The 19,463-nt window shown below is 32.8% G+C and overlaps 2 protein-coding genes across 2 annotated transcripts; both read right to left on the reverse strand.

Annotated features, from left to right (window-relative positions):
- Positions 1-6,119: 6,119 nt before the first annotated feature.
- Positions 6,120-8,485, reverse strand: LOC107953427 (probable receptor-like protein kinase At1g11050). Its single transcript, XM_016888737.2, has one exon. The coding sequence runs from the start codon at positions 8,368-8,370 to the stop codon at positions 6,418-6,420; it is 1,953 nt and encodes a 650-aa protein (XP_016744226.1). The 5' UTR covers positions 8,371-8,485; the 3' UTR covers positions 6,120-6,417.
- A 2,763-nt stretch (positions 8,486-11,248) lies between these two features.
- Positions 11,249-14,398, reverse strand: LOC107953428 (pentatricopeptide repeat-containing protein At3g62890). Its single transcript, XM_016888738.2, has one exon. It carries the CDS (start codon positions 13,587-13,589, stop codon positions 11,568-11,570), a length of 2,022 nt encoding a protein of 673 aa, XP_016744227.2. The 5' UTR covers positions 13,590-14,398; the 3' UTR covers positions 11,249-11,567.
- Positions 14,399-19,463: the final 5,065 nt, after the last annotated feature.

The raw sequence follows: 19,463 nt of genomic DNA on the forward strand, positions 1-19,463 counted from the left end.
AATACAGAGGTGCATTGGTATGCACTAATGAACAGAGAGCACTAAAGTGCTATACAGAGAGCACAGGTGTGCTAAACAGAGAGCACTGACGTGCTAAAATCAGAGAGCACCAACGTGCTAGTAGTCAGAGAGCACCAACGTGCTAATAATCAGAGAGCACCAACGTGCTAATAATCAGAGAGCGCGCTAAAGTTCCTTAATGGCATGCCACTAATATCCTGATAGTTCTAAATTCCATCTACTTGGGCATTAAAACTGAATCTCATTCAATTAAATGCTTTATAGAATTATTTCGAAAAATATTTCTCATTTCTCCATCATTACAATTTAGTGCACATTTCACAATTCACAATTATCACACCATTTTCACATATATACACTTTTGTCACAATATTTACTTAATGTTCAATCAATATACCAGTACATACTTTCCATCTATAATATAGGCATTTAAATAAAATAATTTAAAATAAAAATAACCTTGTAGTACTTACAACAAAAAGGTTGAGATGATATCTTCCTTCACTCCTTAGCCTTCTCTTTTCCTTTTTCTTCAATTTCATATAAAACACATAACATTTATATATTAGAAAAACAATCAAATAACTTTCCTATATGATTTAATAAGAATAAACATATATGATATAATAATTTCATAATTTCTTACCTTAGCTAATATTTCAATTTAATTCATAACTAAAATTATTTCTATTTCTATCACAATCTATACATTATTTTTACTTAAATTCTACTTACAACTTGACTTAACTCTCAAATTTTCACTAATAAACCTTAATTTCGAATTTCTTATAATTTTACATTAAACTTATAACTTATTTCTCAATTTAATATTTTTCCCAATCCTAGTTTGAATTTCCATCAACTCAACCTCTAATTCATCCACTAATTCAATATAAACTACATAAAAAATTCTACAAACTTTCAAAATTTCAACATATACTTGCTAGTATTTTGATCTAGAATCATAAAAACTCAAAGATTTCAAGAAAATGACTTAATTTGACTTACCAATTTGAAATTGAACCTTAAAATCCCTAATTTTCTTCTTTACTTTTTCTTTCTTTCTTTCTCCTCTGTTTCTCCCCTGTTCCGTTTCGAATTGTATTCTGTTTCTTTCTTTTCATTTCTTTTTCTTTTGTTTTATCTATATAATAATATAATATTATAATAATATAATATAATAACTTACTTATTAATTAAATAACATAATATAATATATATAACTTAAATTAAAAAAATATCTTAGATATTTCATTTGTTATGCTGCCTCAATTTTAGAAAAAGGCATAATTGCCTATTTGGTCCTTTTAACTTTCTTTAATTTATAATTAAACTTTCATACTTATTTCAATCTAATCCCTTTTTCCTAATTACTTCTAATTACATCAAATTCTCCTAGTCAAAACATAATTAGACACACAACTAACTTAGTAAATATTTATAATAAATATTTACAAATCTGATTTACCGGAACAAAGTCTCGGAAATGTATATTTTTTATTTAATCTATTTAAATAAATTTTACCATATAATCAATAAAGTTTTATTATCAAAATTTTCATGCAACCTTCCTATCATAATATAGACCATATCACAATATTAAAATAAATTTTCTTTCTAACTCGGATTTGTGGTTACGAAACCACTATTCCGATTTACTGAAAATGGGTCATTACACAGTCTATACAGGTATTGAAATCAGTAAAATCTAAACTAGTACCCTATCATTTACTAATCTCTTAGTCCTTTCAATGGAGATGTATCCGAATCTCCGGTGCCATAAAATAGAGGAACCTTCATTTATAACATAACATTTAGTACCATTTTGAACATGCATAACATTCTGGGTGACATTATTTTGCAAATTAAGAGAGTAAAGACCATCAGATAAAACACCATTTCAAACAAGTTCTGATTTATAAAATAAACTGAAACCAATGTTTGAAAAACTAAAACAATACCCAAATGGTGCAAGTCTTGAAATAGAAACCAAATTTCTAGAAAAACTAGGAATATAAAAAGTCTTTTCTAAAATTAAAACAAAGCCACTCCTAAGCACTAATTCTTATGTTCCAATTGCTTCCACATGTGACTCTATCTTATTTCCTGAATAGATGTGCCCCTCAGCTCCCACCGGTTCCCTCAGGTTTTTTAATCCCTGTAACAGATTTGAGATATGGATTGTAGAACCAAAATCAATCCACCATTTGTTATAACTAACATCAACCATATTGGACTCAAAACAAACAAGTGAGATTGGTTTACCTTTCTTTTCAAGCCAGCTTTTAAGCTTGACATGTTCATTCTTTAAATATCCCTTCTTTTTACAAAAGAAACATTTGGACTCTTTCTTTATGTCAGCTTGGGGTTACATTTTAGCCTTCCCATTTTGCTTGGCTTGGATCGTCTTCTTTCCTTGAGTAACCGTCAGTGCACTCTTTCTCATCTCCAATATGAGTCTAACCTCCTCTTGATCACGCATGGTTAAAAGCTCATCAATAGACCACTTATCTCTGTGTGTTATAGGAGATCTTAAATGACCCATACTGAGATGGAAGAGTGTTCAATATAAAGTGCACCAAGAAAGCTTCAGACATTTCAACCTCAAGTGCTCTTAATCAAACTGCTAAATCTCTCGTCTTGTTAATGTGATCACATACACCTTTCACGATAGTGAGATTCATTTATGTGAACTTTATGATTAGGGTGTTGGCTAATGACTTTTGAGAAGTTTTGAATTGTTTCTCAATAGCCATTAATAATTCTTGGACATTCTCATAATGCTCAATTGAGCCACAAGCATCAGCAGGAACCTTACTTTTTATGAACATGATACTTAAGTGATTAGATCGCTCTCATTTTTCATACAAAGCAAGATCAACCTGAGTGCTGGTTTCAATAATATGTGGCTCAGATTTCTTTATGGCATAGTCAATATCCAAGCACACCAATTGAAGAAGAATACTCTCCTTCCAGAACTTAAAGTTCTACTAGTTAATTCAAGGATATCTACTTTATTATCAGACATAATCACAAGTTGTAAAATTGCAAAATAAATGAACATACATCATTAACAGAAATTTGAGGCAAACATAAATCATAGTCTACCAATGCAAATTATGTAAATAATGAAAATAGTGACATGAAAATTGCCTGTGGGCTAAAATTTTAATTTAATTAGATTCATTTTATGATAGAATTATTTACTATCTTTTTGATAAAAATTATTAAATTCATTTTCATAATTATTGTGGGTAACTATGAAAAATCATTTAATAATTTTATCTTAATAAACTACGTAATGAGATTTAATACCTATGTTTTCCGTATGTGATTTTTAACTTTAATAATTTTACTTAACTAAAGATGTTGTGATTAGTCTTTAACTAAATAAAATTATGAAAATCACTTAGCTAGATATTAATCCTAAAATTTTATTTAAGATTATTGCTAAGTCATTATGCAACATATAATGTCTATAAACCTTATGAGATCCTTACTATAATAAATAATTTCATTTAATTAAAGTTGTTGTGGTTGTGGCTGATTCTCTAATTAAATAAATTTATTTGGATCCCTAAACATATATTTTGTAGCTTTATTGCTAAATACCTTATGCAATAAGCCTAAAAATTTTATGCACCTAAAAATGTATGTAACTAATTAATAATCAGATAATTCACATACAATTATTTACTTCAGGCACATAAAAAATATTCAAACAATAAATCTCTAAAATTTTTCACTAAATTATTTATAACAAAATTAATTTTAGAAATTTCACTTTAATAAAATCCAACGATTTTGCACAAAAGTTTGTAATAAAAATTCTCAAAAAATGTTTGAAAATAATTCAAGAACCATGGAATCGTTATTTTGAGAAATTAACAAACTTTTAAAACTGAGATTAACTTGGCTCAGATACCAAATGTAAGCACAAATCACGGTTTAAATAAAATTTAAGCAGCGGAAAAATCAAACAGAAATACCTTCAACGAAATACCTTCAGCCATTGTCTGAACTAAATGTCAAAATCTAGATGTTGTAACACCACCTGTTGAGCATGTCAAAGACCCGATGAGGACGTTGTATTTAACTATACGAAAACAAGAAAGTTGGAAAACACAAAAACGCCAAAATCTCCTAAGCACTTGAAAACCTCATTAATGGAATTGTTTTCAGAAAATATATTTTCGATGCTTAGGGACCTTAAGCTTGGGGTATTTATAATGGTGGTTCCCCATCAAAAACCACCATCCTACTATCCACATACACCCACTACCACACAACAAAGTAGTGAGCAGCAAAATGTGGGGGTTAAAGGTAGCAAAAGTGGGAATAACCCACGAACCAAAACGGTTCCAATATTTTTTTCTTTATTTTTAACTTTGCATGAAAGATTCAAGACCATATAACCAAAAGAAATTTAAGCTTCGTAGATCATTATTAAATATAAATTATTCGAGTTGATTTTATTAAAGGCAATCTGAAAACATAAAATAAAATTTTAAATTTTAGGAGATTAAATTAATTAATTTTAATATTATAGTAACAAATTAGCTGACACTATCAAAGGATAAAAAAATTTCAACAAGTTACTTAAATGGTTTTGATGTTTTGAAATTTAATATTGAAAAAAAAATTAGAATTTTTGACAATGGGATAAAGAAGTACAATTTGACAATTTTTTAATGTATTATTTAGTTTCTACCACTTTTTCACTTTAATCCTTAACAAAAAATTTTTGAAGGGTTGACAAAGACCTAATTAAGGTTAACATTTTAAAAAGGTTGGGATAGGAGGAAATAGGCAACCCAAAAAAGGTTAGAATAAAATATCCATATGCCGAGTTTTAAAGAGTTGGCTCATGCCTCCATCAAAGGTGACTTAAAAGTAATCGGGTTAAGTCGCATTTGACCCAACTTTTAAAGAGTTGGCTCATGAGCCAACCAAAGTCAACCTAAAAGAGGTTGGTTAATGTACGTTTATGCCAACACAAAAATGGTCGATTCAGGGTCAATTAAAACTAGAGGTGATTGTGGGCCGAGCGGCCCGGCCCGATAGTCCGCCCGAAATATGGGAGGGTTTGGGTAAAAATATAGGCCCGAAATATGGGTTTGGGCAAAAAAAGAGACTCGTTTAGAAAACGGGCCGGGCATCGGGCACCACTTTTTTGGCCCCGGGACTGGCCCGACCCGGCCCAGTCCGAATATATAATATATTTTTTTTTAATTTTAAAATACTTTTAAAATATTTTTTTATTTTTAAAATAAATTTTTAGTGTTTATTAAAAAAATAGACTGGGCCGGGCCGGGCGGGGCTCTGGCTTAGGAATTTTTCTCGGGCCGGGCCTGGACAAAATTTCATACCCATATTTCTGCCCGGGCCCTAGGACGCTGGCCAAATTTTTTATGGGCCGAACCCGAACCCTGCCCGGCCCATGATCACCTCTAATTAAAACTTCAGGGTACATCGTGCCTACACCAACTTTATAAAGGATGTACTAGAAGCATCCGTTTTTGTTTATATTCTTTAACCAGTTTGATGAGCATATTCGATGAGCATATTCACTTCTATTTTTATTTTTATTTTTATTTTTCCACTACAAAGATTTCAGCAAAGTGAAGATGGAAGTATCCATTTCTAATACCAGAAGAGTCTGAGCTATCATATGTTGAAGTTCAGTAATCACCCATATTATACACCCTTAAAATGTTTGCTAACCACACTTATAAGCAAAAACCAAAGGCATACAGGCGAAATAATAATTCACAAATCAACCATACGTTTTCTCTTTGCCAATCGAGATTCATTAGTATGAGTACTAAAATAGAAGGAGATGTCAAGTTTGGGGTCAAATAATTGATCTTAAATTAATACAGAATAATTTAAACTTTGCTCGGATTAAAATATTAATGTGTTTTTACCATTCAATGTGGTTCAAAATTCTAACCATAAATATTTATATATGCAAAACTTAAATGTGTAAGACGTTAGCTCTTAGACATAATAGTATAATTTAATTGAGACAAACATGAAAGAAATGTTGAGACCTTCATAAATTGATATTTACCCAAATTCACCACGGCACAAACTAGTACAACAAGGTGGAGCTAGTGTATAATAATCATACAAAACCTACATACATGAGGTATCGCATCACCCAAAAAAATGAATGTTTGAGCTCAAAATGAGCTCCACATATTTACATTCCAATGCATCAACATGAAGCAAGAATGTAACTGCCACTCTATTTTCCATGACCATGAATAAAAGTCATTGTTTTACTAAAGACATCATAAGAATGGAAAAATAGAGCTTGAGCTTGTAAGAACAACTTCAGTTAGCCTATAGAACCTAACTACAACAGTGTGACAAACCACAAACAATTACAGATTACCTAAGCATGTCTTCTGTGTGCATTTGTGTCTGACTTAATGCTGGTGAGATGCTGAAAGCATTGCCATCGTAAAATGAAGTGTGTCCGATTGGCATTGGTCGATCTGGGATCCGAGGAACTTCGGTATCACCTTCTAACATTTTCAGTGCATCCAAAATAGTAGGCCTTAAAGCTACCATTACATGAGCACACAAAATCCCAACCTGCACAAATCTCTCCATTATAGCCTTTGGGTTTGAATTCACGGAATCCCCGTTGTCGATCAACGAACGATCCAAAGCCTCATCCAGTTGTCCTGCCTTTATCAGTGACCAAGCCCAATCTGTTATCAAAAACGCACGCGGTGAACCCGATGATGACAAATCGAGAGCTTTTCTCCCACACATTATCTCTAGAACAACCACACCGAAACTATAAACATCGCTCTTTTCGGTCAGTTGGCCGTAAAGAGCATATTCAGGGGCCAAGTATCCATGAGTTCCTGCCACTCTAGTAGTAAGGTGAGACTGGCCTTCTCGGCTCTGCTTTGCCAACCCGAAATCAGCCACTCTCGCTCGCATTTCAGTGTCGAGCAGTATATTCGTAGCCTTAATGTCCCTATGATATATCGCAGGCTTCACTCCATAGTGCAAATAAGCTAACCCTTTTGCCACATCCACAATTATGTTCTTCCTCTGAGGCCAACTCAATGGTTTACTTGCCAGTTTCGAATGGAACAAATGATCATCGAGATTTCCATTCGGCATGTAATCATAGACAAGATACCTTCGACACCCTTTGTCATCGTAGCTCTCATCACCCTCCATCATACAGCAACCTCGAAGAGGCACCAGATTCCTATGCTTCAAGTTGCTAATAATCTCAACTTCATTGCAAAACTCTTCATCTCCTTGGAACTCGGATTCTATAATCCTCTTTACAGCCACCACTTTCCCATCTGGTAAAACCCCTTTGTAAACAAAACCAAACCCCCCTCTCCCAATAAAATTCTTGTTTGCAAAATTATCAGTCGCCTTCTCAAGATCCTCTAGTTTGAACCAAATTGAACCTGTATTAGGCCTCAAATTTGGCCTACACCTTTGTTCTTCAAAATTAGAACCGGAGATACCAACACGTTTCTTTGTAATTCTTTTTTCATACCAAAAGTATAACCCCAATAAACAAAAGGCAACAAGAAGTGCAACCCCAGCACCAGTCAAGCCAAAAACAAGGACTGAATGTCTTTTACTGGATGAACTAGATTGTTCATTCAAAGCCAACGAGAAAGCACATTTCAAAGCCCCATTACTTTCAGGTCCAAGCTCATTAGCGATCCCAGCAGCATATAGAACAGTAAAATAAAAACAATCTGTACTGTGAGTTGTATTACCATCAATGGAGACCAATTCAGTCTGAACTTGGTTACCTGCACGAAGACAAGTATCACAAGCAGTGAGATCACTGAGATCAGATCTGCAACCCTGGTCAAGTTCAGTGGATTCCCCAAGCTTTGCGACCCAATCTTGTGTTGTTTGTATGCCGGCACAAAGCTCAGGCGTAACCACAAACTGCTCAGGCTCAACACAAAGGGAAACAAGATTATTAGGAAGAGAAAGTGAGTTGAGTTTTGACTGGTAATCTTCAAGACACGACAGAGAAGCCGCCAAATTGGGTAGCCCGAAGAGAGAGGTTTGTTTAAGATGTTGGGCAAGTCCAATACCAAAGACCGATAAGACAGATATGCAGCAGTTTTCTTGTGCAGTTTCAGCTTTGGAGTTTGAGTTAGGGTGGAAGTTAAGACAAAGAGATGAGTTCCATGGGATTCTTGTCACATAGTTGAGGTCCATTGGACACTTTACAGATGAGTTGGTGGTGGAAGCAGGAGGCGAATCAGCTAAGATGAAGGGAAGGGCAGACATGAAAACAAAACAAGCAACCTCGAAACCAATCTTCATGTTCTGTCTGTGCATCTTTGTTTTTCGTTGAAGATTGGTAGATTTTCAGGCAAAAAAGGGAAGATAAGGGTGATGGCAAAGACAAACAGGACGGAAGTTGCAGAGAATGAGGGAATCAGCACTGGGTCAAACGAACTCATCGTGCATTTCAAATCTTATTTGGCTGCTTTGTTTCTTGTTTTTTTTTCCTTACCAAAGCGCGCGTCAAGTTGCAGCAGTAGTAGAAAAGGACTTATGATTGGAGCGTTGAATATATGCATGCATGCTGATTGCCAAGGGATTGTTTGTTGCTAAATGGGGGTCGTTGGGTTTCGTTATTTCGGGAAAATCTTATTATAAACAAAAGTCCCACTCCTAAATCATTGTCGGCATTTGCAATTAAAATATTATTTTATGGCTAAAATATTAATTACGGTTCAAGTCCTTATATTTTTCTCATATTTGAAATTTAGTCCTTTTACTTTTATTTCAAGAATCTAACCCCTTTACTTTTTGTATATAAAAATACAAGTTCAATTTTTAACATTGCTAAAGTTCTATTAAATTCAAGTTTTTTATAATGTCATATTTTGTTACATGACTATCAAATGAGTATTTTTTTTATAATTTCAAAAGGTCGCACAAGCAAGTTTAACAGAAGAAATTTATTGGTGTTAACAATTGAGTTTGTTTGAATTTTAAAATCTAATAAGTAACATGACCAAATTCTTGAAAATAACAATACAGAGATTAAATTTCAAATATATAAAAGGTACAATGATTTGAAACATATTTTAACCCGTTTTTATATTCACCATATACATTCTATAATAAAATTTTAACTAACCAACAAGCGTTGGGTACAATGGTAAGGTAAATTGCACTCTCAAGAACAGATTACAAGTTTAAATTTTAGGGACAACATTATTCAAATAGACAACCACAAAACTTCGAATATGGACTATCAAAAGGGATTTGGATGATTAAAAAAATGGTGTTAACAATTACACCGAAATTTGAAATTTGACAAGTAAAATGAATAAAATTTTGAGAATAATGATAGAGAGATTAAATGTCAAATGTATAAAAAAGTATAAGGACTTGAAACATATTTTAATCTATTTGTATTAATATTAAATAATAATGGATATGTACCAATTTTTGTCTAAGATTCAACTCTTTGACTGATGTGCATAATAGCAATTAAAAAATAAAAATATTTTGTATTTAATAAATTGTTTTATTTAAACGCTTAAATACACCAATTGGCTATTTACTTAAATATTTTTTTTAACACTTACTTCAATAAAAAAAATGCATTCATCATATATTACTCGGTGAGGTTAAGCAAATAAACTATTTTAATTTGAGAGGCCGGCATGTGGTAGTTTGGTTTTTTGTTTTTACTTTAAATACTTTTATATAGATTTAAGGAAAAATAAAGAGAATATTGACTCTTTAAAGTTTACTATTCATCGATAATATGAAAATGGATTTAGAATTTTTTTTTTTGGTAGTTTTATGTTTTCCAACACTCGCTCAGACCTAAAAATTTGTCTGAAATTTAAGAGAATTTGAGTAAAAATATTAGGCACGAAAGATGAATTTAGACAAAAAAAATAGGTCCGTTTAAAATATGGACGGCTCGAACTTGAACATTCAATAGCTAAGCCCAGCTCAGCCCAACCTGACCGGTTTTTTAAACTTATAATACTCTATATTACATTATTTTCATTTATTATGTAAATTGTAACACATTAAAAAAATAAACTTATAATACTCTAATTTAAACATTAAAATAATATTAAGATGACTATATAAAAAATTACAATATTTAAAATATAATATAAATGAGTCTAAAATGGACTTGGGTTAATTTTTTACAAATATAAACGGATTCGAACAAAATTTTATATTCATATTTAAAATTGGGTCGAGCTTAGACAAATATAAAATATATTAATATTATATTTAGGTTCGACCCAAACTCAACCCCACCTCGTATATAAATACCTTTAAATCATAAGCGTGACTTTTCAACAAGGTATATATTTCTAATAATTTATATAAGAACAACTATTTACTAACTTTGAATACTGTTTTCCAAAAGAAAAAATGGTAAGAGTAGATTAATGCTTCCTTAATAATTATATATATAGGAAGACTAAATTATCATTCCAATAAAACCGGCTCAATGTACATCAGCTTCAAGAATATACTATATAGTAATAACTAGATTATATCATATTATTACCCGGTGGGGGAAAATGGAAAAAAGAATAATATGAACAATGGAAACTAGGTCAAGTATTTAAGATTTGATACTAAATGGTAATTTTATATTTAGACTTCTATGTGGGTTATTGTAATTTAACACTATAATTTATATGAAACATAATAAAATATATGTGATTAGGCTTTTTGGCTTTTGTAAGCAAATAGATTGCATCGACTGTGTTAACTTTATTATGAATTTATGTTTATAATGATTATCCATAACTGTGATTAAATTATAGATGTTTGATGTTTGAGATGAAATAGTAATTGAGAAAAAAATTGAAGGAGCCCCCTGCCTATGCTCATGCTGGTCTCAACTGCATGGATGTTGCCGAAGACATGGGCAATGGTTCCAAGGTGAAAAGTTGCACTCAACTAACAGAATTTCACACATTGTAATCTTTATGTAATTTTTATAACAAAACTAAATGCTTTCTTCCGCAATGATGGGCTTTACCAGGGCAATGACTTCATTCATTGTTTAGTCTATTTAATTTTCAAAATCTAGGATTGGACATATGATATGTCTTGCTCGCTCGCTCGCTCGTAGGTTCTGCCTACAGCATCACCAAGCAGTAGGAATCTCTTAACTTCAGTAGGCGGTGTTGCATAAGATAACAATTTCTGAAGTGGAAAATGAAAATCTATTTTATTCTGTTATTATATACAACTTCGTTTTCTTGTAGCTTGACATCTTTAGTTGTGATAGCCATGCTGACAGCAAGTAAAGCTATTTTTCCAGAACAAAGCTTTCAGCTCAGCACATAAAAAAGTAAAAAGAACAATAGCATACATACTTGAAAACTTCCTATAGGAACTTGTCCAGAACTAAAGCATTTTACATAAAACCATCCATGCCAATGCAATCATGCCTTTGAACTTTTACGACCTCTAACGTCTACAAACTGATTACTTCCCAAGTGCGGGCCACACTGCCACTTGAATTTGTTACAAAATTACCAATAGTCCCCACAAGAACAAGCTCCGTCTCTAAAGTGATGGAATCGATTCACATCTCTCACAACTATTTCTCGTTCATAGATTTTCGATATGAACTTGATAACCGTGTGACAATCCCCACAGATCCGGAGGTTTTTAGTTATGCGTATAACTACTTCAGGGTTTGTGTTAAGTAGTCCGAATGCAATGGCCAACTTTTCACTGTGAATAATGAGGTTTTGTTCTTTCTCTTCTTCACTTATGTCATGCAACACAAAACTGGTGTTAGGTATATAACCAGCTGCCTTGATTTTCTCAGGCAATGCTTCCAACAGGTTATATATTTCCTTCGACTGAGGATGAGATAAATCTCCACTGAGGAACAAGTGCGCTTTACCTTTGATCTCAATCCAACTACATCCAGGGTTCTTTTTGATGCCTTCACATTTTAAACGAGCTCTCAATTTATCAACCTCCTTCCACATGCCTGCTTCAGCATACATATTCGAAAGCAGAATATAGTTACAACTGTTCTCCGGCTCTAAAACAAACAGCTCTTTCGCTGCTATCTCGGCAATCTCTAAATTTCTACTTTTCCTGCAAGCAGCTAACAATGCACCCCAAATGCTAGGTCCGGGTTGCATTGGAATTTTCTTAATGAACTCCTTAGCTTCTACCAATCGTCCAGCACGTGCCAAAAGATCTACAACACAAGCATAATGCTCGTGTCTTGGTTCGACGCAGTACTTAGTCTGCATAGAATTGAAGTATCTTAATCCAAACTCGACAATACCAGAATGACTGCAACCGGACAACAACCCTGTGAATGTGATTGCATCAGGGTATACCCCGGCTCTAACCATGTTCTCAAAAGTCGAGACAGATTCCAAACCCTGACCATGAGAAGCATAAGCGGTGATCATTGTATTCCAAGCACACAAATTCTTTTCATTTTCCAGTATTCTATCGAAACAACAACGAGCATTGACAAGGCTACCACATTTAGCATACATAGCAATAAGCGCAGTCTGCACCGAAGGATTTGATTCCAAACCAATCCTATTCACATATTCGTTAATCCGTCTCCCACGTTCAAAAGAAGCTGAATGTGCACAAGCAGGTAAAACACTCATAATTGTTACCCAATTAGGCTTAACCTCAGAATCTTCTTTCAACATCTCATCAAACAAACTCAATGCCTCCTCAGCTAACCCGTTTTGCGTGTAGCCAGAAATCATAGATGTCCAAGAAACTATATTCCTACACGGCATCCCCCGAAATAAGTCCTCAGCTACCCGTATCTCCCCTTCTTTCATATATCCTGCAATCAAAGCATTCCAAGAGGACACAGCTCTAACAGTCATTAGATCGAACACCTTATTTGCATCCCTTAATTCACCTACCTTCACATAAAAATCAATCAAAGACGTGCCGACGTAAGCATCCAACTCCAACCCAAATCTCAAGCTTTGTCCATGAACACATTCTCCCATCCAAACATCCAATACATTAGCACATGATTTAAGCACAAAAGGAAACGTAAAATTATCACCCTTAAGCCGTAAAGAATGCATTTCACGATAAATATCTATAGTTTTTAAAGGGTACCCGTTATTTGTATAAGCTCTAATAATTGAATTATACAATAAAGAAGTTGGGTCTTTTATTTTACGGAAAACTGTTACAGCTGATTCAAGGTCACCTGAACTTGCATACATGGCAACCATTTTGGCGCCAAGAAAAGCATTGGGTTGAAGCCCGTGAAGGGTCATGTGGGCATGGATTTGTTGCCCTAATTTTAAGAAGTTTTGGCCAGTTAAGAACTGGAAAAGGGGTGCATAGGATAAATGAGGAGGCGGATTTTGATCTGAAATAGGTTGCAAGAGAGTTGGCAAGGTTGAAGTGTAGGGAAAGGGCTTTGGTGTTGTGCATTTTGTTTGGGAAGGATCAATGTGGGGATGAATTGTAGAGAGAAAAGCTTGGGGTTGCGGCGGCTCGGGAAGTATAGTTGTTGATGAAGAGCGTAGAGCACGAAGCATTGGAAGGGAAGGGCGCAATTATCCGGTAAAGGTTTGTAGGATAAAGTGTTTATATATAAATCGAAAATTTGACAAGGTTAACAGTCCATATCATAAAAGAAACCAAAACATAAACCTGCAAAAGAAAGACAAGATAACAAAGAGACTACAACAAGAACCCCGGTCCAACAGTCCCATTAGTGTGCAGAGATTAAGCCTTCTATGATGAGGGTGTGTCCGCGTGACAAAGTACATAGTTTGAATCCTGCCTAAATTATTCTCATGGGTCTTTGGTGTTTCCTGCTTTAAAATGCTTCGAACCTGCTTGCTTCCTCCCCACAGCTTGCAACTTGACAGGCTCCTGGCATTCACTTCAACAAGGATTTCCCTGTTAACATGGAGCTCAACAAGAACTTTATCATTGGCATATATCTTAGAATTCCTTGACAGGAAATCATGTCCATATCAAGGCTTTATTTGCCATGCTATGCCACTCCAATTGTCATAGAAAGCCCAGTTAAATATTAGTTGGTACGCATTATGGGAAGAAGTTTGTTCCTGTTGATTTCCTTGCTGTCAATTCCCATGAACCACTACCTGCTGCCTCCCCCAACGAGCCCTTTTACAGTCTTGGTATAGTTCAATGGCTTGCAAAATGGCCAACACCATGTCTAGAATGCACACGAAGCATTGCAAGCAAGTGAATGGAATGAATCGAGAGAAAGCGGAGAAAAAAATTGGAACAGATAGTGTAACACTGAGAGTAACAATAGTTGATGGTTTGTAAGGTACAGAGAAACTGTAGGTGACCGAGAATAGAGTCGAGCAAAAGATTTATTTGAAAGCATTTTAGAGATAGCTTTGACACTTAGAATGTCAATATACCAAAAGTCCTAACATAAGTTGGTAATGGACATAGTGAATAGGAGTCTATTATGTTTTCGAAATAAAAGAGAAGTACTTAATATTATAAGAAAAGGTTTAAAAAAATTCTCTTTAACTATTTCTATATTTGATCCATTAAGTCAAGTTCTCTCAAACATCCTAATAGTGAATATAGTCTAAGAATTTTGTTATATTCTAAGATTAATTTCACTTTTTCTACTTTTTCTACTTTGGTGTAGCAGTTTCTTATGAAACATTTTTTGCGGAACATCTCTTAAAATACAAGTCACTCTTAAAGAAGGTTTTTTTTTTTAATAAGAGTTGTACTTGAATAAAAGTTATTTTGACGTGTTCAAATATCAACTATTCTCAACATAGTTATTTTTAGTAGAGATTGTTCCAAACAAGAGTTGTTCTATGATTATGCTTTTTCTTGAAAAAACTTGTTTTGAATAATGTCTTTTTTTTTAAACAACACAATTATTCTAAATAAAAGTTTTAAACCATATTTGTTTTGAACATAACTATTCTTGAAATGTTATCATTCTAAACAAAAGATGTTCCGAACATTAACTGTTCTTAAATGATAACTACGCTAAACAGAAATCTATCAAATTGACACCAAAAACTCTAATTACTCAACAATACTAACATTCACAATCTTTAACAATACCGAAAAATATGACATGAGTAAGTTAACTTAAACTGAACCAAGAATTCTCTTTCTTTATCATCACTCGAATCACTGTTCGCGACCCAGAATTCTATTTTCTCATCAATCCAATCACCGCTCACGTTTTTTCTTTTTCTTATCAATGAATAGATCTCTTTACTTGTATGACTTAGATGTCTCATATTTCTCGAAAAAATGATTCGATTGATGGGATTTGGTATGAACCTACAAAAAATATCTTGAAAACATAAAAATTACACTAAATTAACTATCTAATTAAAGCTTGAAAAGCTTGAAACCCTTCATCGTTCGTGAGTTTCTTCTTCTCCTAGCTTCGAAATTTTGATGATTTTTAAGAGAAAAATATTTTCTCTTTCCTCCCACCCATTTCTTAATTTACTAATGTTTTAATATATTATTAGTTTTTAAGTTATAAATTTTATAACCGGCCATACATATCTAAGGGAGTATATTTGCTATACAAGACCCTCACATTAAATTCTAATTGTAGATTCCTTAATAATTGAACTTTTGATATTTTTACGATTTAGTTTATATACTCTAATTAAGCACTAATTCAACGAAATTATCTAACTAAACTTCAATTCACTTTAATATAACTCTGTAAATATTTAATAAAAATATTTACGGGTCCGATTTATGGAAACGTGATTCTGAAACCACACTTTTCGATACCATTAACTTTCGGGTCATTACAAATTAAGTGAAACCAATTCGCAAGTTCGATTTTGTTTTAATGCATCAAACTCTGCTTGCATTGTCGCTTTCCAAAGAGGATTCTTTAAACCATGTTTATAAGTCGTAAGAGGGAAGGAGGAGGTAACATTCACAATGTAGTGAACAAGCTTTTCGGTTTTGAATATGTTGCTTTGGGATCTAGCGACTAAGCGAGATGGAAGGGGTATGTTTGATGGGTTTGGGTTTGCTTGGGTGTTTGGGACAAAGGAGGAGTGTAGGGAGTAGTAGATTGAGGCACAATGGGTGATTCAGTTGGAGGAGATGAATGAAGGTTGATTTGAGAGGACGTTACCATTAGGCTTTGGGTAGGTGGTGGTCAGTTTTTACGAGTATAAGTAGTTTTTTTATAAAAATAACCTAAAAAATAATTAATTACTTAAATGACTTATTTTTTTGATAAAATACGAAAATAGTCTAAAATTTAAAGTAAAAGTTAGTAGAGCTAAAGTGTTTGGTGCCACCAACATGCCACGCCAGTAATCTGTATTAAAAAATTACTTTTTTGGTGGAGTCATATAGAATGACGCTACCTGTATAAATATTAAGAATACTGTAATTTTTAAAAGTATGAGAGGGTTTAAACAATTTTACCTTTTTCTAGTGGAGCCAAATAAATTGGCATCACCAAATTCCAAGACAGTAACCTATTTGTCTATTGAAACAGGTAAAATTTTTATTTTTTGTCGTTCACATTAATTTTTCTCATTCTATCTTTTTTCATTTTTTTTGTTTTGATTTTTAAGTTCTCTTTATTTACTTTTTAAGTTTTTTTATTTGTCCTTTATTTATTCTATTTATTTGTTTATTATTGGTTTTATAAAATTTGAAATGTATATTTGAAATGTTTTATTTTTTAATTATAAATATATTTTTTTAAAATTATTTTTTTTAATTTTAAATATTATTTTTAAAATTTTAAATATGCTTTTTAATAATATAAAATATTTAAAATATATTATTTTTAAAGATATGACCTTTCAAATTTATTATTTGTTTTATAATATTTTAAATGTATATTTTAAATATTTTAAATATTTTTTATTTAATTTTAAATTATTTATTGGAAAAACAAAAAATGATTTATTTGTTGAAAACAGGATTTATTTATTAAAAAAAATTGTAACTTTTTTTAAAATATATATTAAAAAAGGTAAAAATTTATATTAGAAAATTAAAATATATATTATAATTAGTCATATAGTGTCAATGACATCAACGATGTGACCAGTCATTAGCTTAATTGTTAATTTAATAATAAAAAAAAGATAGACGTCTTATTTAAGAATGTGAGGTTTGGTCCCTTTCAAATATTTGTAGAATAAAGAAAAAAAAAAGAGAAGAAAAAGTAAGTTATTTATAGTTTTATTTTTTATTTTTATATTTTATATTTATTGTAATATAATAATTAATTATATTTAATTTATGTATTTTTTTTAAATTATGTAGATATCAAAATGTTTTTTGGAGCAAATACAGATCACACTTCATCGAGGATCAACAAAACGGAAAAATTAATTATAAATTAAATAAAAAAATCATTTTAATTTCTCGTTTTTTCTTGCTAAGCACTACTTTGCTCAACGTGCTTTGATGGCATGAAATTGATATCTCTTTTGTTGTTACTATCCCTTTTAAACTCTTTTTTCATGAAATTGATCTCTACGTGTTAGTTATAATTTTTTTTAATTTATAACACATTCATAAATTTATATATTAATTTTTTTAATATGACGACTTTTCTGCTTAATTTTACATTGTTATTGTGCTTGGTTCCATTTGTGGGGTACAAAAAGTTATATTTGTCTTTAACGAGTGAATATTTTTTTTTTATAAAAGTTCTCGTATGTAGGATAAATTTTAGAGTTTGACTATGCCTAGTTTATATTATATGTAAAACTTTATGTATTGTTATAGATATCGATTCAATAAAAATAAGTCTTTTAATTTTTATATTTACCCATACCATCTATGTTTTTTTAGGACATTATTGTTTTGTTTTTATGTACATTTTATGGTTATATGGTTGCCTTTGGTTTTAATGCTTAACGACATAATAGTCACATTTGATTTCCATGTGTTATTATTAATATTTTATGACAAATCTTCATTCTATTATTAAATTTTATTACTTACTTAATTTAACTTAAATAAAAAATACTTAGAATGGCTTTGTTGGTATAGTATAAGTGTAATGTTTTTGTTTTCTCAACCTTTCAATTTTACTCTTCGATATATAATTTTATGTTCAAAATATATAGATAATTGATTTATCATATATTTATAAAAAATTTACCATACAGGATGGGTATCGGGTTTTGAGGTCGCGGTTTCATTTTCCCAAGTATGATTCGGACGAGCGGGTCATGCCATACTTAACTCAGGCAGTTGCACTTCCCATGTCGATACACCCCTTAATACGGGGAACTCGTTACCCCAAATACGCAACGTACGTTCAAGTGTGTACACATCGTCGATATATTGTTCGACATTCAAACTGTAGGTAGCACACGTTGCAACCACACGCGCACACAGGTACCATAGTGTTTGGAACATCCCGCACACACACCGCCTTTTTTGGAAATCAACTCCGTAGGACTGTGGCGGGATCCCCGACCAATGACCGATGTACTCTGTCACTCGAAAAGTTTCCAAGTTTCAGGAATATAGTTTTGCATTCATCAACCTAGCCCTTTGAGCGTTCTCTTTCATGGCATCCCTGATTTTTTCGACGTGCACGTGTCCTACCTAGCCTCATTTACAAATTAGGAAATGGACTCGAAACATTTACAAATATGAATTTAAATACAATATTCTTACCCATGTTCACGATTCGTTTGCTCCAGTCTTTGTTCTTGTACTTATTGTGGAAGTTGACAACGATGTGATGAATACAGTAGATGGACCTTCACGGAACTTTAGATTGCCGAATCGGAGCAACAAGGCCCTCCGATCTGTCGGAGATAATGCAAATGTTGTCTTGCCTAACAACATGCCTCTGCAAGTTCCGAATGAAATGCCCACGATTCGGAGTTCTTCGAATCCACAATGGAGAAAGCGACCGGTAGTACATTTCTGTTATCGTCTTGTGCAACCGCAATCAAAAGTATTTGCGTGTATTTTTCATAAAGCCATGTTCCATCAACTTGCACTAGCGGTTTGCAGTGGGAGAAGACCCTAACACATGGATCGAAAGTCCAAAACAGTCGATGAAAAACTCTTCTCCCCAATTCCAATTGTCCATTTGGGCCTCTATAAGGCAACGTTTGCAAGTTCACGACAATTCTTGGGACGTACTCCACCATCGCTGAAATCCAACCCTGAAGTTCATTGTATGACTCATCCTAGTCACTGTACAATTATTGCATGACCATTTGTTTCACCCACCACACTTTTCTGTACGACACTCTGTACTGGAATCAAGCTTGCATGTCCGCAATCAATGTCGACACAGGAATGATTAAGCTATCTTTCACTAGTGGCATGATGCAGTTTCAAATACTTTTTGCATCCAATTTTCGATGGTCTTGAGACATACGTGCAGCAATGCATGTATGACGACCTTCTAATTTTCGTATTTG

Source organism: Gossypium hirsutum, chromosome D12, assembly GCF_007990345.1.
Source record: "Gossypium hirsutum isolate 1008001.06 chromosome D12, Gossypium_hirsutum_v2.1, whole genome shotgun sequence".
Lineage (NCBI taxonomy): Eukaryota > Viridiplantae > Streptophyta > Magnoliopsida > Malvales > Malvaceae > Gossypium > Gossypium hirsutum.

Excerpts from the sequence above, each read along its gene's own strand:
- LOC107953427 (XM_016888737.2), bottom strand. The coding sequence starts at position 8,370 with ATGCACAGACAGAACATGAAGATTGGTTTCGAGGTTGCTTGTTTTGTT.
- LOC107953428 (XM_016888738.2), bottom strand. The coding sequence starts at position 13,589 with ATGCTTCGTGCTCTACGCTCTTCATCAACAACTATACTTCCCGAGCCG.